At 62.6% G+C, this 26975-nt stretch overlaps 1 protein-coding gene across 4 annotated transcripts; it reads right to left on the bottom strand.

Annotated features, from left to right (window-relative positions):
* Positions 1–25391, bottom strand: TMEM201 (transmembrane protein 201). 4 transcript variants are annotated; one of them, XM_059135462.1, is made up of 12 exons: positions 25149–25391; positions 18341–18461; positions 17612–17806; positions 16293–16469; positions 14437–14786; positions 13629–13832; positions 8125–8354; positions 4912–4983; positions 4026–4216; positions 3359–3597; positions 3100–3237; positions 1–2117 (listed from the first exon to the last, which is right to left on the bottom strand). In XM_059135462.1, the coding sequence occupies exons 1-12, from the start codon at positions 25259–25261 to the stop codon at positions 1991–1993; spliced, it is 2157 nt and encodes a 718-aa protein (XP_058991445.1). In that variant the 5' UTR covers positions 25262–25391; the 3' UTR covers positions 1–1990. The 4 variants fall into 4 exon arrangements, with proteins under 4 accessions (XP_058991445.1, XP_058991446.1, XP_058991448.1 ...); XM_059135463.1 differs by lacking the exon at positions 3359–3597 and having other exon boundaries at positions 4026–4325; positions 25149–25388; XM_059135465.1 differs by lacking the exons at positions 1–2117; positions 3359–3597 and having other exon boundaries at positions 3099–3237; positions 25149–25387.
* Between the last annotated feature and the right edge of the window lie 1584 nt (positions 25392–26975).

The following is a 26975-nucleotide window of genomic DNA, read 5'->3' as shown; positions in this document are numbered from 1 at the left end:
TATAGTTCAAAGGTTGGTATCTTTTTTGGTTTCCTTTTTTGCTTTTATAAAGAAAAATAAGGTTGTGTTTTTTGCCTGAAAGAAACGTAAGCAAGCCCCCTTCCCCACCCTGCGGGGTGCTGGGACCTCGGGTCTCGGGCAGGAGGGGCCCAGAGGAGGGGGCGGGCGCTCTGTGTTGGGGGCTTCCTCAGAGCCAGAGGAAGGGTACTCGGGAGTGGAATTTGGCTTTGTTAGGCAAAAATAAAATTAAAAAACTTGACACACGCGCCCGCTCCACAAACAGGGGCCAAACAGCACCACCTGTGTGTTGGGATCAGCCCTGGCAGTCGGACTCGGGGTCCCGGTGCGGCCCCCGGCCCCCCACGCCCCGTGTGCTGGCGGGGAGGCAGGGCAGGAAACAGCTCTCAGGACAGGAGCGGGGGGGAAGAGGAGAGAGGGGGAGGTCAGAGCAACTCCTTCCCCACATGGTAAAAAAAATTACTAAAAAAGCACCCAAGGCTTAAAAAAACGAAACCTCCCTGGCAGGGAGAACTGGGGGCATCCCGCTGAGCAGCAGAATGCCTTACCTGGCAAAAATGTGTAGAAAAATAAAATTAAACTTTATCCCTGAATGATAAAGACCCTTCCTCCTGTCCTCGAGAATGTTCCCCTCCATCTCCCCCACGGGCAAGTCTCAGAATTCACCGAGGCCGCCAGGCCCTTTCCGAGGGGCACAGGCACGTGCAAGACACACACGCGGTCCACGCTTGCTTGCCTGCCCGTGTCTGAGGCCCAGGGCAGTGGGGACGGGGTGGGGGAAATCTGAGGGCCACATGCACACGCACACTCAGTCCTCACAGCACTGGGGGGGGGGGGTCCCTGTGCCAGACCAAAGGCCTTCCCTCCTCCGCTCAGGGGCAGGAAGGGACCCCTGGCACAGAGGCGGAGGGTCGTGGGGGGCAAATCCGTGGGAGCAGTAGGCAGGGCAGTGGTGGGGCCTGGGGAGTGGGGTGGGAGAGAAAGCCAGCCGAGGTGGCCCGGAGACCGAGGTCACACGGAGCCCACGGTGAACCGCACAACGAAAGAGAGGAAGGAAGGAGGGTCCTGGGGAGCCAAAAAGGGCCAGGCTGGTGGCAGGGCAGGGTGTGGGGTTCCGTCTCCTGGGAGACCTGCAGGCTGCCCCGGGCCTGTCCTGCACGGCAATGCAGGCGGAGGGCTCCAGCGAGGCCCCTGTGGGAGCCCCATGCACGGAGGAGGGCCCCAGAAGTGCAGGCCTGGGCAGGTCACTGGAGGTAACAAAATGGGGGAACAGGAGGGCAGCAGGGAGGCTGGCAGGGGGGCGGGGAGAAGTGCTTACACTAGAACTTGAGGGGCCCTGGGCTGGGGACCCCAGGCCCCCACCTCCCCAGCCAGGAGAGCCAGAGGCCAGGCCAGACTTTGAACTAATAGGACAGGGCGAGACGGGGGCAGGGGAGGCCCGTCCTCAAGGAGGCCTGCCCAAGGGCTCTGTTCTTCCCCAGGCAGGACTGAGGGCGACACAGGGACCGTCCCTTGCTCCTCCCCCAGGGAACCTGAGGTGGCTGCGTGGGACCAGAGTACAGTACAGAGAGGTGGTCCTGGCCCGCAGCGCAGGGTCGGGGGGCAGCCGGCTCCTGGGCAGTTACAGTAGTAGTGGCCCTCCTGCCAGGCGGGCTGGGCAGTGCGGGAGGGGACCCCAGGGTCCCGCAGCCCCTTGGGAATCCCTGGCTTCGGGATCAGGGTCAGCACCAAACACAAGTGACGTCAGCTGAGGAGGCGGGCAGGAAGGAGAGTGATCTCACAGCGCCCGCTCAGCCCCACCGCCGCTCAGCCCCGCGGTCTGTTAGGTAAGGAGGGGATCCCGAGGACAGGACGGGCCTGGGGGGGGGGCGGGATCACAGGCCCCGGAGAGGACGACAGAGGCAGCGCCCCAGGGAGGGCTCCGAGGCCGGCAGCGGTGGGAGCAGCACGCTCCGGGGCACCCCTGAGCCCCTCAGGGACCTGGAGGCTGCGGGCCGCAGCTCAGCGCAGGCCCTGGTACAGGTAGGCCGAGGTGAAGAGCACGTTGGCGGCCAAGCTCACAGCCAGGAGGCCCCGGACCAGGGAGGGCCCGAAACGACCTTGGAGAGAGATAGGGAAGAGACACGGTCAGAAGAGGGACCGGTAGGTGGTGGGGTTGCGGTGCAGGGCACCACCGACCCAGCCCCCCAGGGGCCTCCCCCCCCAGGAAGACCCCTGCCCCTGGGGTCACTTGGTCAATGAGGCGCCTTCTTTCCTGAGCCCACACTACCCGACGGGCACTAGAGGGTCCTGCACTTGCACCCCGGGGAGGGGGTTTGGGGGCGACCGTCACTGCACAGGCAGGAACAGGGGCTCTAGCAGAGTGAGAAGTCCCCCACCCAGACTCCGGGCTGGGGTTCCCTCCCCAAGTCTGTGCTTGGAATCTTGAGGCTGCTGAGTCACATCCCAGACCAGCCAGATGTGGGAGGCAGCACCTATTTCTGGTCAGCTCAGAACCACCTGTGCACACCTGTCCGTCTTCCCCACACACGTGGCCCCCCGATGCCCCTGGGCTGACTCCTGCATGCCCACCGAGTGCCCAGGGCTTCACAGAGCCAGGAGCTCATCTCACTTCCCGCCCTGCAGCCCGCACGCAGGACAGCTGGACGGGAACCCCGCAGCTCTGCGCCGGGCCAGGCACTCCGGGTCGGTGTCCTCCCGGGGACCCTGTGCGAGGGCCGGAGCACTCTGTGTCTGCACTGGCGACAGGAGCCCCCCTGAGGCACCGGGGTGCTCGAGACGCAGCTGGCACAGCCGAGGCACTATGTTCTCACTGGTGCTGTGTTCCTTCCGTCAGATCTGAGAGCTCCCTGTGGCCAGGGGCGGATCCAGACCTTGATCGGAGCTGGCGCGTGTTGTCTGCCTGCCCCGTGGGGCTGGACTCGGAGGTGCTGGGGGGCTTATCTCACGGACTTCTGGCCCTTGAGGGCCCTCGAAAGTTTTCTCTCTCAGGGTCCCTGACAGACCAGGAGAGGCGGGGGCTGCAGACCCGCAGCCCCCCCCGAGCCACCCTGCCCTCCTCGCCCAGGTCGGAGCACAGACCTCTCCAGGTGGCGGCCCCCTCTGTGCACCCTTGGGTGGTGGTGTCCACTACACAGGCGGACGACTGGGACGAGTCGTCCTCTCTCTTGACGGACCGGCCGCTGCAGGCACTGCCTCTTTCTGGCCCCGACCTCATGTCTGCAGAGAAAGGGGGTGTCTCAGCGGGTGCTCACAGCTCACCCCCAGGGACAGACGTGGGGTGGCTCCACCTCCAATCCCAGGACCGTCCTTGGACGTGGCCCTGCCCACTTGCCCTAACCCTGGGCAATGGGAGGCCAGGTCCTCGTTCATAACCCGGCTGCATAGCTGCCACGAGGGGAGCTGGTTTTGGACCAGGAGCAGCAAACTCTGTGCCCAGCAGGCTCTGGCAGATGATGGCCACAGCGAGGCTTCAGGAGGTGGGGCAGGGGGGTGGCCAAGGCTGGGACGTGGGATGTCAGCCTGTCCTTCCACCTGTCTGGCCAGTATCCAGGCCCACTGTGGCCAAATCTTCTGACGCTGTAAGAAGCACAGCAAATCCACACATTCAGGGGAAAGTTCTACATTGTAAAGGTTAAGGCCTGATATAAAAAATTTCAAAATGCTTTTCAGAACACCACCATCTGAGCAAAACAAAAATATCTACGACCAGACAGGCACAGGCTAGCAAGGCACGATGCCTTTTTGATCTATCCCAAAAAACAAAGGCCCCTCAAGGTCAACTGCAAAAGAAGAAAATAAAATCAGCCCACAGAGGGCAATATCTATGACGGTTCAAGGGCACCAGAAGCCCAGCCGGGAGTGTCTGGAGCTCAGGAGAGTTGCCTCACGTGCCCAGGAAAGGGCAAGGACAGGCTGTGTGTGACCTCCTGCTGGGTCGTCCCACACCTGCATGTGACCAGCGGCCCTGTCACAGCCTGGCCAGGAGGGCAGTCAGAGGGTCGTACCCATGTTGAGCTTCGTGTCCTGCGCCGGCGATCTCTGCGGGACCTGGGGCGGCTCGAGGGGGAAGATGCTGCCGTTGCGGGGTGAGTGCTCATCGGAGCTGCTGGGCGTGCTGGGGGCCTCCCCGGGGGGTGATGGGAACAGCAGCAGCTTCTGCCCCTGCAGGTTGAGCCTGGCCGGGCTGATGAGGGGCCTGCGGTGGCGCAGAGAGCCAGAGCTGGAGGCCACGGAGCCAGCCACGGAAGGCGCTGGGGAAGGGAGCGGGGAGGAGGGATAGCATCCCGACAGCAGAGAGAAGTAATCTGGAGGGCAGGAGGAGGACAGAGACGACGACCTCTGGTAAGACTGGTGACAAGGCGTGAGTGTTACCCACTGTCACAGGTACCCTTGCTGTGGCTGCTGTTCCTTGGTCCTGGGGCTTCTCCTCTAGTAACCCGGGAAGAAAGGCAAGGCTGCACCACGACAGGGGACAGAGGGAAGCCTGCCGGGGGGCTGAGGGCGACCGGAGGATCACAGACCCTTCGCCACATCCCTGCTGCCTCGAGGGCACTCCTGACTTAACTAAGGTCGGGGAGCCCCAGCCCTGCTCCTGGCGGGGTCCTGAGTGCGCGCCTCCAGGAGTCATCACCAATAAGGGCGACAGCATTCTATTGAATCCTGGAAACCGTTGCGCCCATTTGACAGAAGAGAAAAGTGAGGCACAGGATATGAGTCACTTGCCCAGGGCTGCACTTGCTGGAGGCACAGAGCTGAGACTTGAACACCGGCCCCCTTCGGACCCTACAGCTCACGCTTGCCACGCTGCTGTTCTATCCACGGGAGGTCCGGAAACTCCCGCCCACACTGCCCCCCCCCCCCCATCGAAAGCAGCTTCCCCGTCGTCCTCACCTGGAACAGGAACCTCTCCAGACCGAGACACCTGAGATGGGGGGCGGCTCCCGCTGAACAGATACCCCGAGTCTGGAGGGAAAGGGAAGGGTGACACGTGTCGGGCCCGTGGAAACGACAGCTGCCCACCCCTCCACTCACCAGTCCCTGATCTGCTGACATTTAACCTTTGTCACTCACGTCAGGCTTTCACAAAAACACGGGCTCTCAAGCGACTCCATGAACTACTGTCCGAGATCCGCTTCGCCCACTCTCAGTTCGTGGGGAAAGTCACCCTGGCCCCCTTCCCCCAGAGCCACTCCTTCAGCCTTCTGGGGTCCCCGCCCCCTGCTAACCTGTGCCCGCCGGCCTGGGCTGCACCGGGCCGGCAGGCACAGTGCAGGGAGCACCGAACACGCTGCTTTTCCTCAGTTAAGCACCCCCCAAGGGCGGAGACCCCACCTCACATATCCTGTCCCCAGCGCTCGGCTGAGAGCTGAGTGTGGGAAGATCCAGCGGCCACCACGTGCTGTCCGGAGCGGCTGATGCTCCACCGCCCTCGGGGCCCCGAGGGTCCCCTGCCCCTTCCCCTACAAGGCCCACGGACACAGGCCCAGACCAAGCCGTGTCTGGGTAAGCGTGGCCACATGGCCTTTCTGGAACCTGTTCTATGGATGCTAGGAGAGCAGTGTCTTTGCTGGGCACGAGCTGTAGGGACGCAGGCATAAGGCCGGAAGCAGGGAGGAGTAGAGGCGAGCGAGAGCGAGAGCCAGACAGACACAGGAAATGGGACCCTGGTTCTCGGAGGCAAGGAGCTGCAAAAACCCAACCTCACCGCCCCACGCAGGGAGGCCGTGGGATCCCGCCCATCACCAGACGGCCTGAGGCAGGCCTGCATCCTGCAGAGGTGCCCTGCGGTCCTTGCCTCCAGCCCCGCGGGGCAACAGGGAGACTGTGGGTCCTCTGTGATGGGTGGGAAATCCCGCCCCCACGGCCTGCCCTGGCTCTGGGATGCCACCCACAGCTCCCCAGGCGCTTGAAATGGAAGCCCCCCGGCTCGCCCCTGGGGCCGGTGAGCACGGAGAGTCCTGCGCAGTCTCGGAGTCTTGTCCCAGTAGTACGGGCTGCTCCGGGCTGGGAGGTGCCAGGCTCCTGGTGCCCTCAGCAGTCTGCCCGCTCCCGCCCCAAGTTCTCTTCAGGGGTCACAGAGAACAGATGGACATCTCTGCTCAGGGGAAAAGGAAAAGCATCCGAGTATGAACTTGGGATATAAGCAAAATGGCCTTTAACTACCTTGGAGGAGCGGAGCCGCTGGTCATCGCCGTTCCGCGTACTCCCATCCCATAATAACAGCAGCAGCCCCGTCTGCTGAGGACCCTGCTCTAGGAGCTTCCCTGACGTCACGCCCACCTCAGGCCTGAGGTACGGCCTCTGGTTCGAGGCCCTCCCAGGGTCAGGAGCTGGCGACCCACTTGGCTGCTCCCAACTGACGACTCCTGGCACTTCAGCTGCCCACATCAGGGGCTCGCAAGACCCCCATGGCGCATGGGGGTCTTGTGAGCTCATAGAGCATCCATAGAACAGGTTCCAGCACTAGCCTGGCTAGAGATGGGGAAGCCTGAGCACCCCCAAGTTGCCTCCAACAGACCGGCAGCTGGTGGGCTTTTCTCCAGGGGTAGGGAGGGGGGCTTGGGGCTGTTTTTCAACCTTGCGTCTGTCTGCCCTACGGGGAACAAGAGGAGCAGTAAGGGGCCCCTTGGAGATTAAGTCCCTGCCTTTCACCCTGCGGGACATTAACTGGTCATTTCTCTTCAGGCGCTTGAGATCAAGAGTTCCATGCTCTACTAACTGCGCCAGCCAAGTGCTCCGCTCATTTCATATTTTAAAGAGCAAAACAAGAGGCAGCCTTCCCCCACAGTCTGCACCTCTGTCCCCAAGACGGCCATCAGAAGGGCCTGGCAGGACCCGAACTGAACTGGTCCTACAGAGGCCTGGGAGCTTGTGTCCCTGTCCCCACCTTGGCCTCCACCAGCCTACCCTCACCCCTACCCAGAAGGCCTGATGAACAGCTCCACAGAACATTCTAGGGGAAGGGCCCAGCTGCTGGGCTTCCCAGGTTCCCACGTTCAGGGAATTCCAGGGACCGGGGACCACCCCCAGGGACACAAGCAGGGGATCAGGAGCTCTGCTGAATGAGCGGAGGAGGGTGGCTCGTCCAATAAGCCCGCTGACTTCTGGTTACACAGAACCATCTGGAGTCCAGGCATCTGTACTCGGACAATCACACCTTCGGCCCTACCCGAAAGGCCGTGAACCCTACCCACGGTGTGCCCTGTCCCGCCTGTGGTGTGACGCACCCTCTATCCAGGAGGATGCCTGAGCTCAGGAGCCAGACAACAGGGCACAAAGCCAGGCTCTGAGCTGCAGTGGGACCCTGGGCAAGTCACGGTCAGCGGGGGGCGGGGAACCAAATCTCAGAGGGGACCCCGACTGGAGCCAGAGCCCCCAGCCCAGCAAAGCTGCTGTGGGGCTTAAACGAGACACCAGTTGCAGATTACCAAACCCGGATTAACCAAGAGAGTGCCCACATTCTTGGAGGCTGGGATCCTGGCTCGTGGCTTCCCACTTCCAAACCCGCCACCCAGGAAGCCAGCCCCCAGGATGCAGCCCGAGGAGGCGGCAAGCCCAGGCCGCCCAGGGGGCTTCCCAGAGCGCCGAGGACCCTCACAGAGGTGCTCCCGCGAGGGTCCGAGGAGAAAACACCAGATTTAGTTTATCACTGACTTCCCAGGAAGATTCTGCTGCAAAAGGTGAAGGATGAGACAACGTGTCCCGGGACAGGGACCAGGTGCTGGTCGTGCCGGGGCCTGCAGGCTGCAAGCACTCAATAAACCCGGGCAAATGTTTCAGCCCCCAAGCTAGAATGGCAAAACGTGGCAGTCCTGAGGACAGTAAGAACAGCGGTGAAAGGCCACGGCCAACGTGTGGACATTACCAAGCGCCCGCTGCCCTTCGAGAAGGTGCTTAGAAAGTGTCACCTTGTTTGACCCTAACACCCACAGGCAGGTTCTGCAACGAGCCTCGTTTTCTTGGAGGGAAACTGAGGCTCAGAGTAGAAAGGCAGCTGCTGAGCAGACGCGGCACCAGGATCCGAGCCCCGTTCCGCCCGCCCCGCCGGCAGGAGCTCCGGCAGCCCCCCCCCCCCCCGCCCCCGCCCCGCGCCACGCCCCTTACCTGCCCGCGTCAGGGAGGGTATGGTTCCCAGCGAGAGGGCCCGGCTGAGGCGGCCCGGCAGCGAGGAGGGCGAGGCCCGGCGCGGAGACCGGAACAGCTGCGGGCTGGCGAGCGGCAGGAAGCCGGGCGGGGTGGGGATGAACAGAGACGGCGAGGGGCCCGCGCCCGGGCAGGGCACCGCCAGGCTGGGGCTCGTGGGGCAGAGGCCGGCCGCGACGCGTGGGGCACACCTGCAAAAGCCCGTCGGGCGCGGGAGAGAAGAGGAGGGTCAGCCCCGGGGGGGCTCTGGAGGCGGCCTCCGCCCAGGTCCCGGCCCCTCTCCCCTGGTGCCAGGTGGGGCCGGAGTCGGGGTCCCAGGGAGGCGTGCGTTAGTTGAAGCGGAAAAGCAGTCCGACCGCATTCACGCCATTAGGAGCGGGTGGCTGGAGGCGCCAGCGTGACCCAGCCCTCCCGGCATGCCCCCTCTGAGCCCCCTCAGCTTCACAGCACACTAGTTCCACTACTGGTCTCGGGATTAAAGTGACACTGTCGCCCTTGCCAACCTCACGCCAACCCTTCGCCTTGAAGCGAAAATGCCCGTGCCCACGCCAGGCACCCGGTGAAGGCCAAAGGCCTTGGGCTCCCCCCGGCCACTTGGCACTCCATGCCCAGAGCCTCCTGATGGGGCGGCTGAGCTCGGGGAGCCCCCTGCTCCCCAGGATCCGGCTCCGGGCATCCCACTGCTGCTCTCTGGTCTCGTTCACTCGTCTAAAGCCGCTTGCAGAGTGGAGAGGGAGGCAATCAGGCTTGGGGACCCCCAGGAAGTGGCTCTTGGGGAAGCAAGCCTAACTCCAGCTTAGAAAAGACCAGTAAACGATCGCAAGGCTGCCCAAAAGACGTAAGGTGACAGTGTCTCTTTAACTCGAGAATGGGACAAATCACACAAGAGGACTCGGTGGCCCCAAGCCAGATTGTCAACCATGCTTCTGATTAAGGCAACCGATTACAGAAGGAGGGGAGGGACAGAGGCAGTTAATACATTAGTCCGCCGTTCGGACGGAGCTGGGGGAGGTCCAGCCTTACCTCAGTCCCAAGGGACAATTGGGGCCATGGACAAGGTGCCGATGGATAGGCAGGCCGGCTCAGGCCCTGCAGCAGAGCCGGGGGGCTGGCTAAGGGACCCACCCTGCGCCCCTTGTGACCAAACGCTCGGGGCACCGCTAGCAGAGCCACCCTCTGCTGATGTCCGTTTTTCACTCCCAGCCCTTGCTTTCAACAAGTTCCATGCGGCAAGCGTGGGGTCCGCCCTTGCCCCCTAAGAGAATCACGGGATCTTTTGGTGCATTCCAAAACAGCAGGAGGCTACCTGGACGTCAGAAGCAAAGGCAGGGCCCCTGGGTCTGGGGGACGTGCGGAAATTGTGGCAGGAAATCATCAAGCCCGTCGCCAGAAGTGTCTGGCCAGTTCCCCGCAGGATGCGCCCGCACGCCACACACTGACTTGTTCCGCCCAAGCCCATCAGACCCCCATCGCCCCCACCCCCAGACACCTGTGGAAAGTTCTGGCTCTACACAGATAAATTTTGTTGTCACCACAGAACAGTAATACCATGTGGCAGGACAATGCCACCACTGTGGGGGAAGAGCCAGAGGCAGGGGGCCACCGCCTCACTGCAGGGGCAGGGAAGGAACACTGGGGCCTTTGGCCAGCTTGCTCTGATCGCGTGTGAAGTTCTGTCCCCTGCGGGGGCCTGCGCCTCCTCCGGGACCCGGCAGGCTGGCAGGGCGGGGGCAGCAGCACTCGGTGCCGGGCCTCCTGTGCCCGCCCCCACCACAGAGCCCACTACCCCCACTTTCCCTCTCCCGGCAAGTGAGGGGAGTGGCTCCACATCAGGCTGCAGGGTTCAGAGGTGGTCAGCTGTGCCCAGGAGAAGCTTCCAGGGTCCTTCCAGCTCTTACCCGCTTCCCCAGATCCTGCTCACACCTGGGGCTTAGAATTCGAGTCTCTCAGCCGTCCGGCACGGGAGCTCTTCCCAATCTCTGATTCTGAGAACACTGGCACTGAGGAGCCAGTTCTCTGCTCTGACCCCTCCTGCTGTGACACGTAGTGACATCAGTCACCTAGCAGAGCCTCATAAAGTGCCAAGGGTGCTCCTCTCATGGCTCCGCAGCAGACGGTCCCTGGAAACCTCTGCCAGGCTCCAGCGAGCTCAAAGGTATCGACGCCTCCTTTGGCAAGCAGCCCCCACAAACCAGCCCGCACCCTCAAACCCCATCTCAGAGAGGCACTGAGCCCCGAATCCAAGTCTGCACGTCCACTGCATCAACAGTGGGTTCTGGGACGGGGCGGGCAGCATGTCCCATCTGACACTAAGGGGGCCACCCGGTCTCTTTCGACCCAATCCCAGTCCGAGACGGGAACGGAAGGAGAGAAAGGACTACATTTTAAGCAGCAGTTTATTGAGACAGGGGAAAAGAGGACCCAGCAGGACACGATGACAGCTGAGCCCTGAGCCGCTGGGGTCTGCATCGCCAGCACCCAAACCTGACTCCCGTGGGCACGCCTGTGCCCTGAAGTCCCCTGCCCCGGCCCAGAAGCCTCTGAAGGAACGTGAAAGAACAAACAAGACATGGTGCCTGACGCCTGCCGGTGGGAGCGGAGCCCCGGAGGCATTTATTGAGAATACAGCATGAAACACACGACATCTACGGCCAGAGTTACGGTTACAGCAAAGACAGAGTCACCGGCCAGTCCTCCGCAGGTCACCACACAACCAGAGAGGGCGAGACACGTGGCAACACTCACGGACAGAAGGGACATGGGCTCTTCCCCAGGCTGGTGTTGTCGAGGCAGCTGCTCCACCCGTGGTGGGGACCCCAGACTTGGAGCGAGAAGACAGCCAAGTGCCCCCACCCGTACATCTTGGAGACTGTAACCCCAACCGCAGGTCCCCAGCAGAGGGGACAGAGGTCCCAGGTAGGGCGACGCATTTCCAGTTAATAAGCCCCGATCCCAGGGCTGCCTGCACTCCCTCAGCTGTTGCCAGCAAACATCAGAAGGCGTAGAATACACTCCAAGCAACAAACTTCAAAGGACAGACAGGTAATTTTTAAAAAAGTCACGCAGAACTCCAAAAAGCCCAGGATGCCGCACTCCGAGGACGCCCATCTCATGAGGTTGACTTTCCCTCCCCGCTAGAGGGCAGGAAAGACATCTGCTCAGCGGGGGCTCCTGGCCAGCACGGGAGCTGGTTGTGGCTATTATAAATAATTTAACTTAAATACACACATACACACAGATGTCCTGCTTCTACTCAACGCCAAGAAAAGCCGTCATTAGCATCACGCCGTCAGCTTCCTTGAGGACGGGCGCTTCCGTACACGAGGGCACACACAGCCAACAGACCACGGCTCTTGGCCTGGCACCTGCCGCTGCCTCTCCCTCCTCAGCAGGCTGACTGGGAATGAAGGGATGGGCAGTGGGCCATTCCCCGCTCCCCCGACAACAGCCAAGCCAGGCCTGAAGGGCTCGCTTCCAGTTCCTCCTTCCTGGACGGTCACCTTACACCTCCCTCTCTGCAGAGAACAAGCCAAGCCCAGCCAGGCGGGGGCTTCAACGGGCCACACAGCTAGGAGGCAGCTCCAGACCACCCCCTCCCACTCCGGGTGCTGGGCAGTGCCCTGGCTGCTGCACATGCATGTGTGTGGGGTGGGGTGGCTTCTTAGGACCCCGTGAGCATATAAGGACCATGATGGCGGGGCCCAGACTCCATGAAGGGCCTGGCACTTGTCCCTCAGGCTCAGTTAGTAGGTGGCCCCTTGCTGAGCGTGACCCTCACGGGCATGTCCTCTGCTTTGCCTTCCCCCAGCTCCAATACGTAACGGGGAGCGGCTGGCACCCTCTGGCGCCTATCTGGAGGGGGACTGATACTCAGTGACGGGAGGTGGACCACACCGGCCCTGGAGGGAGTCATCAGAGTGCAGAGTGCTGGATGGGGGCGGCCCTGGGCCCGCCCGCCTGCTGGGATGGCGCTCAGAGATGGCACCCTAGGCTAACGACCTCCTCTGTATGTGGGTGGCATTTCCGTGCCCACAGTGTGTCCACACCAAGATCAGCACTCAGGGGCCCTGGAGAAAGGCCCACCTCTCGTCTCAGATGGTAAACTGAAGCTTGGAAGAGCCCAGGGCCTGGCTGGAAGCAGCCAGTGACTAGCAGGCGTGCTTCCCCGGGAGCAGTGGTTTGTCCCTGTGTTCCTAACTGCCCCCACAGGGAACCGGGAAGCAGGAGCCTCAGCAGCCTCCAGGTGTGGTGCCAGGAGGATTAGTGACAGGACAGAGAGGGACAAGGTGACAAACGACCCAGTGTCCTGTGTGCCAGTCTTGGGCCCCTGCCCTGTGCTATCTGCAGGGAATGACAACCTTCCCCAGGCATCCTACAGGGGCCAGTGGAGGAAGTGGGACACCGCAGACAGGGGGCAGAGGAGCAGGCCAAGAGGACTCAGGCCTCTGCTGCCAGCCAGGTGGGGCAGCCTCTGCTCGGGAGGCCTGTACCCCAGCCCCTGCAGCAGGTGGGGGGGGGGGGCGGTGCACAGGGCTCCACCACTGGGATTGGGCCCTGGCCTTTAAGGGCAAAGCCAGCTGCATCTCAGAAGGAGCAGTGCCCGAAAAGCAGAAGACTGCAAAGAAACTGCTCGGAGCCCCCCCAACCGGGCAAACGCCCCCAGCAGCCTGGCTTCTGAGAAGACAGTCACTGACCACAGGAGCCGCAGGATTCTCTACGTCCCCCTCAAGAGCCTCGCCCCACACACTCAAGGTCAGGCCCAGTCGGGACCCAAGAACAGTGTTCTCCGTTCCTGGGGAAGGAGGCCAAGGGACCATGTGTCTCAGGAAGGTCTTGGAGCCGGAACTGAACCGTATACCTGGGGGCGCAGCCCTGTGTGTCCTCTTGGTTCCCCGGCTCCGAGAGGGCTGGCTGGACCACAGTCACGACCAAAAGGATAGACCAGGGAAGTGACGTGGAGACCAGGTGGGGGGCTCTGCTCTGGCCCGTGCTCAGCAGCACCTATCCATGCCAAGCAGCCCAAGGAGGCCATGCGGCAAAGGCCCTGCCCCCAGCCACCGTCACCAGCCCGAGCCAGGGGCTCAGGGATAGAGCAAAGTGAAGGGAGCAGTAGACAGCAGGGACCTGCCCCTCACCCCTGGTGTGAAAAGCAGGAAAGAGTGTGGCCAGGGCGGGGGCTCCTGGAGCTGCCAGCCAGAGGCCCTGGGTCAGAGGCAGGGTGTGTGGGTGCCCCCCAGGATCCAGTCTCGGGGCGGTGGGGGGGGGTGTCTTTGGCCAGAAAGACAGCGGCAGTGGTGGGCAGCTAGAGGGCACTTGGGAGGGTAGCTTGATGGTGCCGGAAAGGACAGGGGCTCTAGGTTGGGCAAGGGCAGGAGTGAGGCAGGTAAGACGCAAGTCAGAGGGGCCCTGCTCCGGGCCTGTCCGTCTGTCCGTCCTCCCCCCGCAGTCACTGCTGCTTCTCTGACCTTCGGGGCCGGAACCTCCGCGGGCCTGTCGCCTTCCTTGTGGCCACGGCTGCCGTGAAGCCCACCAGGCAGCACAGGGACGTGGTGCTGAACTTGAGTGTGTCCAGCCAGCCGGGCGAGGCGGCCTGCAGGTACTGCTCGGTCAGGTGCAGCCCCAGCAGCAGGGCCCACAGGCAGGTAGAGAAGGCGTCGATCCTCCGGAGCCTGCAGGACAGAGGAGGGCGGCGGTGAGGGCCCAGGACGGGAAGGGGAAGAGCCCGCTCCCTCCGGCCACTTCCAGGCTCCCGTGTCCATCCCTGGTCCTGCCCACAGCACAGTCTGGGGCCACGAGGAGAACGGGGGCTTCGGACTCCCACTTCCAACACCCACGTGCTGCACGACTCTGGATGGGAGGATTCCAGGCTACGGACCCTCCCTCGGAGCCCCCGAGATGACACGGACACGGTTCACCACAGTCTCCAAGTGCACGGGGTGCGGGGAGCCAGGGCCCCACTCGGTCCCCAGACAACCAGGGATGGAGTCGGGCCCATCACCCCGCTTCAGCACCAGAGAAGCCCGAGACAGAAGCACGCCAGGTGGCCGGAGCACACGGCAGGGAGGGGCAGGCCGGCTCCAAGTGCCGCCAAGGCCCTCAAGCGGGCCGCACGCGTTTCCTCTCGACACCTGCCCCCCACCCTGCCCCCACCGACTCCCAGCGGCCGGAGAAGAGGGAGCTTTGCCCGCGGCTGCGAGCCCGGCAGGGCCTCCTGGCCTCGGCTCCGGGTGTCCTCCTCCCCCCGAGTCCCGCCCCGCCGGGCTCCGCACACACCTGAGGCGGCCAGCCAGCAGCATGGCCAGCAGGCAGGTGAGCAGGCCCAGGGCCACGACGCCCATCTGGTGGCTCTGCCCGAAGGCCCAGGCCTCACGGAGCTTCTCCGCTGCGGGCTCGGGCAGCAGGCCCAGCAGCTGCTGCCAACCCTCTGGCCTGGGGGCGCTGCTGTTGTCGGGTGCAGCTGAGCCGTTGCCACCAGGTGGCAGGGCTGGGGGCAGGGTGGCCTGTGGGGCAAAGGGGTTGCTGGTGCCATAGAGCGCGAGGGTCAGCAGGAAGGTACAGGCCAGGAAGGCGAGGGCGCGGAGCACGATGACCTGGACTGGGGCCTTCGCCGCAGACGAGCAGCTCTGAGGGGGAGAGAGACTGGTTAGCGAGACGGCCGGTGCCACCAACGGTCATCCCCGGGGCCCACTCTGCATGGGGGGTCTGGCCAGGGCCCCAGAGCACTTGCTTAAGAATCCACCTGGTTCCAGGGGCGCCTGGGTGGCTCAGCCAGTTAAGCATCCGACTCCTGATCTCAGCTCTTAGGGGTCCTAAGCTCAAGCTCCACTTGAACAAAACCAAACCAAACCAAACCGCCACCTGCTTCCTGACGGTCAGAGACAGCGTTAGCGTGTTCAGTGGGTCTTCAGTCCTGCCGCACTCCCAGCTTTGTTTCTCAGTTTCCTGCCGGGCTCCACTGCCGCGCCTCCGGCCTTTCCCGGCCTTCACCCACCCTGGACGTCACCGTGCTGGGTCGGCTATGCTCTCCCATGTCCTCTAGAGAAACGCTTTTGATATTACAGTGACCCGTTTTTTCTAATAAGTTTTTCCTTTTGTCAAGTTCTACATCGAAAGTTCCTACTGTGATCTTAAATGGAATTATAACACCGCGGTAACTCAGGCCAAAATGAAGTTAAAAAACCACAGCAGCCATGTTGTTTGGTCTAGGAACACGGTGGTGAGGAGCAAAGCCAAAGGTCAGTGCGTCTGGCTTCCTGCCGTGTAGAAGTGGGCATGCGGGCCGTGGCCTTGTGGTCAGAGGCCTGGGTGCAGCCTGAAACCACACCAGCTGGGCATGGAGAGGGTGGGCAGGAATGCCTCTGGGGGGGATGGTTTTGTTTTGCTTTTTTTTTTTTTTTTTAAAAAATTTTATTTATTTGTCAGAGAGAACACAAGCAGGAAGAGGGGCAGGCAGAGGGAGAAGCAGCCTCCCCAGTGAGCAGGAAGCCCAACGCACGGCTTAATCCCAGGATCCTGGGACCATGACCTCAGCTGAAGACAGATGCTTAATGACTGAGCCCCCACAGGTGTCCCTGGGGTGGATGACTTTTACTTCTAAAGCCACCTGCTATTACCTCCGAGTTTCCAAACCAGAACATTCCATCAACCTAGTAGTGATAATAATTAAAAATAGCTTCAGCTAGACAAGGCCGGGTTCAAATCCTGGTGTGTGCCCACCTGCAAGTTATTTAAACTCCCGAAGTTTGGCCTTCAGTTGTAACTGGGGGTCCCGGGGCGGGACAGCAGACCCACCATGAAGGGCGCCGTGGGGGACTGTGCCCGTGTCGGGGAAGCCCAGACACCCACCCCCCACACCCTGCTCAAGCACACAAACACAAACCAACACAATTGGAGCCACTCTTCCTGGGACCCCTGCTTGGTCTGAAGACAGGAAGAGACAGGGACAGGGATGGGGATGGGACCCCTGGAAAGGCTCCTGCCTCCAGGAAAAGAACCTTAGCTCTGAAGAGCTGCCCTCCGCTCACGGGGGCTCAGCCCTCTACCGGGGGTTTCCGCCCCATCTCAAGGTTGTGACTCCCCAAACACTGCAGCGGGGGTAGTGGTGGTGGTGGGGGGCATCTAACGCCAACCTGCGTGTGGCTCTGGTCTGCCTCCCGGCGCCGGAACTGGTGGCTGAGCAGCAGGGCGCGCAGCTGGCGGTTCTGGTGCTTGATGTAGTACTCGACAGCCGCCTGGCACGGCCGACACAGCTTGTACATCTGCTCCAGGTGGTGGCGGTACACCTCGATCTCTTCGTCGTACCTGCCCTGTGGCATGGATGCAAGACAGAGGCTCAGCGTCCCCCGGGGGCGACCCCGAGCAAGCCATCCCCATTGGAACCTGCCCGACCCGACGGAGGGCCTGCAGTGGTGATGCCGGCCCCTGAGAGGCAGGTCCAGCCCAGAACCTGGCATGTGGCTGGGGCCCACGGGTGACAGGGGCCTCTCCAGCCAGGTTCTGTGACCGCACAGGGGGCACCAGGAGGCCAGGAACTTGGGACGTGGTCCCTACCTCAGCCTCCCTTCCTGGGCTCCGGGAAGGAAGGGGAGTCCCAGGAGAAACAGCTCTAGGCTGATGCTACTTAGATGTAGACAGAACCTGCCCAGAGGCAGGGTCTGCCCTTGCCCTTAAGACAAAGGATCCAGAAAACACTAGAGGACCGAGGGCTTTCGTGGGAGCTGAAGGGTCCTTTGGGCTTCAGACACAGCCCAGAAGACTCAAGGCTCAAGAGGCAGCAGCACATCTCTCCTTCCCCGGGGGAGCCCAACACTCCAGCCTGCAGCGGCCCGGAGAGTTACTGGTTTGGTCTCTTACTGGCACCGAATATGCCAGAGCAGCGGCTCCGGCTGCCAAACTGCACCTGCCTTCCCTTCTTTAAGCAGGTCCCCCTGCTCAGCCACGGCTCTGTGCTACACTCCTTCCTGCCGGCAGAACCGTGGGTAAGCCAGGGTCTCTGGGCCCCAGGTGGGCTCCTCTCCAGCGGCCAGGGAACCCCTAGACTGGGCTGTGCTAGCTAACCGGCCTGCTGGGCCCCACAGTGGGCCCAGACGAGGCAAATCCCTAACATGGGCTGCTGGGCTCTGCCTAGTTTCCTCTCCCAGAAGCTGGGAGCGCCTTCCACAGACCCCACAGCAACCCGCCGGGCCGGCCAGTGGACAGACGGACGCAGAGACACAGATTCAACAGTCTGACAAGGCCTGCGCTGGAGCCCCAGGACCCCACCTCTCCCTTGCCCAGGACAAAGCCCTCAGGCTGGCGCTGGGATTTCCATGACTGTCCTGGCCTGGAGCCCTGCGGGCATGAAGTGTGCCCCAACTGAGGTGGAAGAGGCTGAACAGCTGGGATGTGGGGCTGGCGTGGGGCAGGAGGAGGAGGAGGGCCCCCCACCATGCACCACCGCCCCCCTTACCTCGTCCCGTGGCGCGAAGGCAGCCAGCTGCTTGATCTTGGTGGTCTGGTGGTGGCTGCACCTGCGGCACAGCAGCACCTGGCTGCTCACCCACTGCTGCGGCTGTGCAGGCGCGCGGGGGCGGGGCGCGCCGCTCACCACGTGGTTCAGGTGCTCCATGTACTGGGCGGGGATGGGCTTGTTGTAGTCGCCGTTCTGGGGGACGGGGGTGCATGGGTGGAGTCAGTGGGGGAGCCCCAGCTGGCGCCACTCCAGGGAAGGGGGGGCGACCTCAAGCCTCCCCTTTCTTTGCAGGCAATGGCAGAAGCTTTGACACGTGGAGCCCCGAGAGTGCAGCCTGCCCCCTCCCCACAGCCTGCAGCCCTGGGAACCCTGTGGCACCCTGCGGCTCCAGGGAGCTGGACAGCAACCTGTGGGCTGGCTGCCTGGGTTTGTGCACAGAGTTTCCCTGCACTGCAGCAGCGCCCCCCCCCCCAACCCTGCACTCGCTGACCCAGGTGTCTGGTGGCCTGGCAGAGCCGGGCGGTAGCTGCAGAGCATGGCCCACACAGCTGTGCGACCTGGCCTCTGCAGGAAGCCTGCCGACTCCAGATCTGATGCAAGGCACGGAACGGGCCCGGAGCCAGAAAGACCTGGGTGTGCACCCCAACCCCCCACTGTAGGGGTATGACGCTGCCACCCCTGCTCCCCAGGCCCACGTCGTCCTCGCGGGTGGAGGGGCACCCGCACCTCCTGGAAGCCGTTGTACTGCTCACAGTGCGGACAGTCCCAGCAGTTGCGGTTCCCATAGGGCACGACTGTGTCCTGGTTGCAGAACCAGCAGTTGACGACGGTGTGCGTCGGCTTCATCCTGTGGACGAGGACAGGGTCATGTCAGCCAGAAGAGCTCTGCCACCTGCACTATGGGAAGCAAGATGGCGGACCCAGAGCGGACGCAGCAGGCTGGAGGAAATGTCTGGACAAGGGGCTGGCTGCGTGCTGAGTGTTCACCAGGAGGACCAGCAAGGAGGCGGAGGCCAGGTGGAGCTTCCCCTAAGGCCAACAGGCGAAGTCCACCTGCTTGTGCTCCTGCGACCTCCCCCCCCACCTCCCTAGGGAACACCTGAAGATGCATGAGACCCATTGGCTCCCGCTAGTCTATGTGGGAACCCAGGGCCACCCCCCCTTCTGCGTCCTGGGGCTCAGGCAGGGGGGAAACAGGGGCCAGGCTCTAGGACCACCCTCTTGAGGCCTGCAGACCCTGGGCCTCCCCCTGGGCCGTAGAAACCGTGCTCTTCTGGGAGTTTCCAGATGGCAGGAGCGTCCTGTGCTCCACAGATGAAAACCCCAAGAGACTGAGGCCAAGGAGACACAGGGGCGGGGATTAGAGACAGCTGCTCAGACTGGAGCCAAGCATCCCTGATGGAGGGGACAGGGCAGGCCATCCACAGGGGGCCTGGCTGGCCACACATGTGGTGACAGGTGGGGTCTGCAGGATAATCCCAACCCAGACACTGGGGGATCTGTGCTCTGGGCGCCTTCACCCAGTTCACTGGCTGGGGGCGGGGGCGGGGGGAAGCAAACCCCTCTGGTCCCAGGGAATCCAGAAACCATGTGGGCAATGGATGGCAGCTGCTTGAGCCCTGGGATGCTGCCTGGGCCCCGCTGTGTGGACACTCACACCACACCCAAGTGCTCTCCACAGGGCAGCCACGACCTCATGCTTCCTCGAGCCAGAGGCCCTGGCTTTGCCAGTTCTAGATGTGAGCCCCAGGAAGCTTGTCCTCACCCAGCCTGGCCTGCAGCTGCCAAGTGCGAGCCATCACAGAGCCGGCGCCTCCACGTGTTACCACGACCCAATGGCACAAGACACACAAACATGCTCTGCAGCGCGAAGGGCCAGCTCCGGGGACTCGAGAACCGCAGCCACCTCCTGGCCTGGCCCCTCCCTCACCACCACCCCCCCGCCCCCGACCACCGGCAGGTTTTGAGGGTGGTGCAGGCAGCCTTATGACCTGTCACCTGGGGACACGAGCATATCAAGGGTGGGAAGTACAGAACAATGCCGGCCTAAGTGCCTAATCGATGGTGGTCAGGCTGGGAAGGTGTTGGGGGAGGCAGCGGTATGCAAGGAAGGGCCCCAAGGTACAGAGGGCACCCTGCGTCGCCCCCGGCAACCATAGCAGCACACTCTCTGCCCCTGTTCAGGCCAAAGCCCTCTCAGTGGACAAGGGCCCACCATGTCCTGTCAACAGCAAGAGGCCAGAGTAAGGCCTAGAAATGGCCAGGCGGTGCGGCCCCGTGCTCCTGGCTGTGTGGTGTGGCCTCTGGGAAAAGTCACCTACCTCCTGGAACCCCCACTGATCAGGGGACAACAGGGATAATGATAATCCTTGCCCAAACAGAGGCTGCTGAGGGAATCAAACCAGGGCGTTTAGGAAAGTGCTGAGCTTGGCAGGAGGCTGGCGCAAGGCACTCGGACAGCTGCCCCGGGCTCCACGCACGGAGTGGGGGACGGCGGCGCCAGGCAAGGCGAGAGGTGCGGAAACCCGCCGCGCCAAGATGCTGCCACCTGGCTTGCCCTCTGCTCATTCATGCCTGTTCACAGGCGTCTCGGTGAAAGGCCCCAATCCCCTTGAGTGATGACGCAGGCTGAGAGACCTCTCTCACCTGCCCCCGGGGCCCCCAATTCTCACCAGGGGCCTCCTCAACCCCCCACCAGGCCCCACCTGGCCTCTGGGGAGACCAAGCAGAGGAGCCGGCAGCCTCGGAATCAAGGGTGATCGAGACAGGAGCCAAGCAAAGGCGCCGGCCCCGGGGACCCCAAGCGGGTGAGCAGGACCTGCAGCTTCCGTCCCTGGGAGCCGCCGGAGCCCCTCCTGCCCCAGGAATCCATCATTTCCACTCTGAGAGGCTCGAGGCTCCGCAGCGCAGGAAATGAGCCCGGCCTGGAGGCGGGTGGCAGGAAGGAGTGGCGGGGGATTAGCTCTGGTCCCTGGGGCAGGCTCTGCCTCCTGTGGCTGTCACCCCCTGGTAATCCCTGCCCAGGGTGGGGGTGACAGTGGGGGTCCACAGGCCACCTAATCCTCCCCAACGGCTCCCCTGCAACCAGTCCTGAAAGGGTCCGGGGCCTGGGAGCGATGGCTGGCCCAGCAAGCAGCAGGGTGCCAGGGGAAGAGCATCAGCTCCCGGCCAGTGCCGCTGGGCCCCGGAGGGCTGCAGTCCCCTCTGCCTGGACCAGGCCTGACAAAGGAGTGTGAGGGTCTGTCTATTCTGAGATCTTAGCGCCCCTCCTGCTCCTGCTCAGGAAAATGCCCCCCAGGTCCCCTCATGAAACCTCCAAACCTCTCCTCCCCAAGCCAACAACCTCCGCCCCAGGGAGGCTCTAGGACAAACCACTCTGAGAAGTGGGCGACATCCGAGATAGTAAGGCAGCACGGCTCCGTACCACAGGCAAGGATGAGACGGGCCCTGGCAAGGCGGCTGGAGGGAGGAAGCCTGGGCCCCAGCAGGTGCGCGGACAGGGGGGCCTGGAGGGGTTCACCCAGCCTCTGCTGCAGCGTGCGGAGCTCCTGGGCTCTGCTGGAGCCAGAGGAGGCCCGAAGCAGCCAGGAGCAGGGTAGCCCCTTGGGAGAAACAAGGAGCAGCTACGTTCTCCGGACGGAGCCCTCCACAAGCCCTGAACCCACAGACCGGGGGCAAAAAATACACACAAAAGACACACAAAAAACACATGCCCTCAACAATGGTACCACCTCATCAGCTCTGATGGGCATCTAGTGAAAACACAGCTCCTGTCCTGACATTTCCTACACACGGGACGGGGGCATCTGTTCCGGGAGGGGCCCACCGCTCTGAGGGACGCAGCTCCAGATCCTCGACACCTGCTGGGAGCCCAGCACCGTGTCACACCAAGGAGACACAAGGATGAGCTCCATCCCTATCCAAGCGGGCTTAGCGTCTGTGGAAGACCTGTGTCCATGTTTCCACCGGGCTCCAAGAAGTGCCCAGCCTCCCCTGAGAGGCAGACTGCTTCTGACCCCAACTGCGGGCGGGCTGCGTGAACCCTGGAAGACGGTCTCCAGGACAGGGAGGCCGGTTCCCTTAGAAGCCAGGAGGGCAGTCCCTGGCAGGGCCCCGAGAGATAGCGTGGGATAGCCTCCCAGGTGAGCGGGCCTCGCTCGAGCCCCAGGCAGTTCCTCACTTGCTCTTCTTTGCCCCGAGGGGGCAACACATGCTGCCCTAGCCAGGAGAGTCCGAGCAGGTGCCCCTGGGGCCGCTGCACCAGCAACACCAAGAAGCAGCTCGGTGCCTCCAGGCCTCCGCCCAGCCTCGAGGCCATCCTGCGGGCACCAAGCCTGGAAGCCCCCAGACCCACCTCTCTGGGGACAGACGTGGCCTGGGGATGGCGGACTGCCCACCTTTGCCCCAGCACCTCCTGCGTTCACGGAGCACATGCCAGGCTCGTCGGCAGAGACGAGCAAGGCTCTCCACTTCTGACCCGGACACGAGGAGGAGAACAGAGAAGTCCACAGGGCAGCTGGTGACAGATGTCACAGGAGAGGCCAACCAGCAGAGCATTTGCCGTTACCCTAAAGAATGGGTCTGCTGGTCAGCAGGGCACAATGAGCAGATGGCATACAGACAGGCGGGGCGGCAGGGCCAAGGGGGGAGGGCTGGCCCCTGGGCTGGTGTGCGGTGGCAGGAGAGTGCGGCCGGAGGCGGGCGGAAGACCGGGACTCTGGACGCCAGGATGAGGCTCTGCTGCCAACCTGGGAGGCTGGTGTTCTCCGTCTCTAAACCCCAGAAAGTACACAAGCCAGTAAACACCCAGGGTGCCACGGGCGGTGACATGGGAGGCCCTGCTAGCAGAAGGTAAGATCCTGGACACAATACTGAGCAGCAGAGTCTGGAGACCGGAGTCGAGGGGCAGGAGCAGGCAGCCATCAGGAGCCCTGAGGCCGGGCAAGCTGGCCCCGCAAAGTGCAATTCATGCTCCCAGCCCGGGCAGACAGTGATGGCTTCCTGCACGCGCTCAGCGAGGACCCAGTGTGGGGCTTGGTTAGGACCCGAAGGGCTGGAGTGGATCTGCTGTTCAACAGCGGCCAGAGGAGGGCACGAGCCCAAGCTCTCCAGGCCCCAGTTCCCTCACCTGGAGAATGGGCTTCCAGAGGCGGTGTGCTCAAGCCACCGCATGCTGTTAGCACCGAGTTACCAACGATCCGGGCAGGACTACGGAGGCTCTGGGAGGGCTGCAGCACTTCCGAGAAGCGGCCTCTTCCCCAGGCTCCTGAGCCAGTTTCCACCACCTGACCCTCCCAAGTCGCTTTCCAGAAACAACTCTCCTCATTCAAAACCCACAGAGCGAAAGCCCACGATCCTTGCTGTCACAGCGATCTTCCTGCGAGAGGGAGAAGGACTCAGTCTCTGCAGGGCTGTCTTGCTTCTGGAGAGGGACAGTGGCCACTTTACGATGCCCAGACAAAAGCCCGTGCTTTCTGACAATCTCAGAGCATCCTGGAAGAGGTCTGGTCCTTCTTAGGCCAACCAGGAAAGAGGTCCCCAGCCACACCATGACTCTGTGGTGTCTTGCTGCTGGAGTGAAAAGGCCTTCCAGGTACCCTCCGGGCTACCCTTGAACCAGCGAACCCCACACCGCCCTGAGTCTCCAGATTCCTATCTCCGGCAGAGGGGAAGTTGCAGTCAGCAGCCCAGGAGGAGAGAACAGGACCCCCGAGAAAAGCCACAGCTAAAGACACAGGAGTGTGAGGCAGTAGTGAGCGAAGCAAGCCCAAATTCTTCAGCCACACTCAACACAACTGAAGCCTGACTGAGGCTCTGATCCTTGGCGTGCCACCCCCCACGCCAGGGCATCTGGGAGGCAGCGGTGTCCAGGAGACAAGCCGGGCCCTGAGCTCCCCTCTGCTGTCCACATGCCCTGGGAATCAGAGCAGACTGCCACATGGCCCTGCACTTTGGTTCCCTCATGTACAAAATGACCACCTTAAACCAGCTGGTCCTGGAAGCCCCTCCAGCTTCCAGAAATTGGGCAGGAATCAGAACAGTGGGAGGTCTGCAGTGTCAGGGACCCCTGGAACCGGAGCCCCATCAATCCCCTGCTATCCTCCCCTGGGAAGCCACCCCCTCCTCAGCCTGCCCATCTGGCTCACCCTGCAGACACAGCTGATGTCCCTCCTACCCTTCCTCCTCCAGGAAACCTGTGACTCAGTCACCCTCCTGTCTTTCTCCCTTGGGTGAGAAGCAGCACATGGTTGTGGTTAAGGAAGAACCACCAGACCGCCCAGGTTCAAATCCCAGCTCTGCCACTTGCGGTCACGTGACCGCAAGCCCAGTTCCTTTTCTTCTTCTACCTGGTACCTGAGCTTTGCAGGTCCTTTGCTGCAATGACAAACCCACCCACTCTGTCCCCAGGCTGTGTTCACGACCCTGTCTTTTCCCCCTGTTCTCTGAGAGGCCGATCAGATGTGGAAACAGCTGGGCTGCCCCTGAGGCCCTGCGGAACTAGAGGCCACTCCACCTTTCTCCCTCACCACGGAGGGCCCTCAGAATACCGGGGTCAGCATGATCTCTGAGCCCTGCCAGGCCTGGGACAGCCACTGACCCAGCTCAGCAGCAGCGGCGGCGGCAGCAGGACCGGCTGGTTTAAGAATATTAGGGTTCCTCCGAGCCTGGGTGGCTCAGTGAGTTAAGCGTCTGCCTTCAGCTCAGGTCATGATCCCAGGGTCCTGGGTCCGAGTCCCCGCATCAGGCCCTCTGGTCCGCAAGGAGCCTGCTTTCCGCCCCCAGCCCCTCTCTGTCTGCCTCTCTGCCTACTTGTGATCTCTGTCAAATAAAGAAATAAAATCTTTAAAAAAAAAAAAAAAAAGAATATTAGGCTTCCCTGCTCTTGGACGTAGTGTAGCCCAGGGGTTAGCAATGCGGGCTCCAGGACTAGGCGGCTTCAGTCCACACGGTGGTTCTTCTAATTAATGACAATTTACTCAGCTCTTTTGTCCCTGGGCTTCCTTCTCCAGGGGCTGCCGGGGTCGTGACTCTGATTGGGCCCCTGTGAAATCAGAACAACGCCCCAGCCGGCGGACGCCGCCCAGAAAGTGCCGGCTAGTGTCAGTCCATCGCTGCGTGTGCCCGCCCAGCCGGGCTGAAGGCGGGCAAGAGCGCAGTCCCCATCTCCGCGGTACTCTCCCGCAGGGTGTGGGGGCCGGGGTGGGCGTGGGGCGGCCCCGCAGATCCCGCGGCTGGGCTGGCGCGCGTCTCCGCGGGGGAGGAAGTTTGTACCCCACGCGCTGGCCGTCCTCGCCCGCCCCGCATTCCTGGGATCCCCGAACCCACCCCCCGGCCGCGTCCCCGGCACGAAGATTCCCAGCCCAGCCCCCAGCGGGACGCGGGCGTGCGGAGCGGGTCCCGGCGCGTGAGCGCATAGGCCGGGCCCCCACCGCCACGCCGCGGCCTCGCGGGCAGGGAGGCGCCGCGCGGTCCCGGAGCGGCCGGGGCGGGCGGAGAGCGGCGGGCCGAGGCCGCGTGGGCCGCGCGCACTCACCTCCGCGCGATCCGGTAGAGCAGCACGCCGGCCGCGGCGCACGCCGTGACCCCCAGGCCGCCGGCCAGGCCCGCCGTGGGGCAGCGGGCCAGCAGCGCGCTCACTCCCTCCATGGTTCCCCGCGCGGGCGGCGGGCGGTGGACGGCGGACGGCGGGCGGCGAGCCACGGGGCTGGGGGCCCAGGGCCGCAGGCGGGACGCGGGACGGCGGCGCGCGCCTCCTCGCGCCGTGACCTTCGCCGCTTTGTAGCCGGCGCGGGCCCGCCCCCTGACTCGGCGCGCTCCCGCCGCGCAGCCAATCGGGGCTCGGGGCGAGCCCGGGGGGCGGGGCGCCGGCGGAAGCGGCGGCACCGGGCCGCGCGCGCCCTCGCGCGGCGGGAGGTGGGAGGCGGCGCGGCGCCGGGTCCCCCGCGCTCCACCGCGCCCGCCGCCGGCTGCGAAGTCCGGCTGCCTTAGCGCCTCGGGACGCTGGGGGTGAGTAGTCTCGTGCTAGTCCGCTCTGCCCAGCGCTGGCCAAGCCCGGCTCGTGCTCGAACAGCTGTTTTTCTGCAAGTTGCAGCGCTTTTAAGCTACTCCATTCAACAAAAAATTAGTTACTGGAAACATGAACGTCCGTCCAGAGGGGCGAGGTCGAATGCATCTCAGGACAGCTCTACCTCCGAACTTTGGAAAGCAAGGCGGGGGCTACGGGTGCTGGCCTGGCGGGAGGACACGGCTCAAATAAAGGGAACGTGCACACTGATTTTGGGAATAACGAAGTTTGAATGAAGACACTGCTAGCACGTGTGTGCTTGCCCAAGTCGAGGGCTGTCAACGCTGAGCCGCGGTTCCGCAGGGGCGTGGATTCAGGGAAGATTCACTTTGTGCCAGTTTCATTCATGGCTTGAGCTAAATTACTTTCATAACTAAAAAGAAGAAAACAAAAAACCCAGCTGGTTGTAAATATTTGTATCCGTACATGACACGTGTTTCGGTGTCCCCGCTTTTCCAGTGTTTCTGAGGTCAGGATTGGAGTTCTGCCTGTGGTGGACGGTGCCAGCGTGGGGTTCTTCGGCAGCAAATGTTACCGTTGTTTCCTGTTAACAATTCATAGTCCCCGGCCTTCCTAGGAGCTGCAGAGAGGGTAACGAGCAGGGCACTGCACCCAGGCGCTGGCGAGAGGGGCTGCTATTTCTTCCACATGGGTCAGAGCCAAGGCCTTTCTTTGGCCAAGCAGGGGCTCTCCAACAAATGAACAAATAGCAGTGAAACCTCCCTTAGAATGTGGGGCATGGTTCTTTACGTACCATTTTCTTTCCAAGGAAGATTCAGAGACTGTGATACGTCCCACTCACAGGGCGGACAAAGAGCGGCCCAACCACCGTGTCCTGGGTGTTACCAGTACAATCGCACCTTCACTGGTGGTAGTGCCTGTGGGCTCATCACCCTTGAGTGAATGCAACAGTTTGCTGGACCTTGGCTTCGGTCAGACCATTCCACAGGCTCAGATGCCCCCTCTAACTTATGTTCATCTACCCAAGCGCTGCAAACCCATGACCAGCCACTTTACAACTTACCATCCCTCTCAGACCTCAAGCAAGTCATTAAACCTCTGGCCTCTCTTATTTGTAAAATGTGGATCATGGTAACACCTGCCTCATGAGGTTGTGGCAGAAATAACCGACATGAGAAAATACAGAACATCTTACACAGAGCTTGGCACCCAGTGGTAAGCAATGAGGGCTTTTCCAAGTCTTATATATACGGGGACTTAAAAATAATGAAATCCCAATGACTGAGCTTATGCACAAGAGAAACAGGGTGGCTGGGTGATGGACACTGGGGAGGG

The sequence above is a fragment of the Mustela lutreola genome, chromosome 10 (assembly GCF_030435805.1).
Source record: "Mustela lutreola isolate mMusLut2 chromosome 10, mMusLut2.pri, whole genome shotgun sequence".
In the NCBI taxonomy this organism is placed as follows: domain Eukaryota; kingdom Metazoa; phylum Chordata; class Mammalia; order Carnivora; family Mustelidae; genus Mustela; species Mustela lutreola.
This window is presented reverse-complemented; position numbering and strand designations above follow the sequence as displayed.

What these genes read in the sequence shown, in the direction of transcription:
- TMEM201 (XM_059135462.1), bottom strand. Translation starts at nt 25,261, where the DNA reads ATGGAGGGAGTGAGCGCGCTGCTGGCCCGCTGCCCCACGGCGGGCCTG. An exon ending in CTCTACCGGATCGCGCGGAG is followed by an intron (nt 18,462 to 25,148) that starts GTGAGTGCGCGC and finishes CCTCGTCCACAG; the next exon opens with GATGAAGCCGACGCACACCG. An exon ending in CTGCTGGCTGGCCGCCTCAG is followed by an intron (nt 13,833 to 14,436) that starts GTGTGTGCGGAG and finishes TCTGTCCTGCAG; the next exon opens with GCTCCGGAGGATCGACGCCT.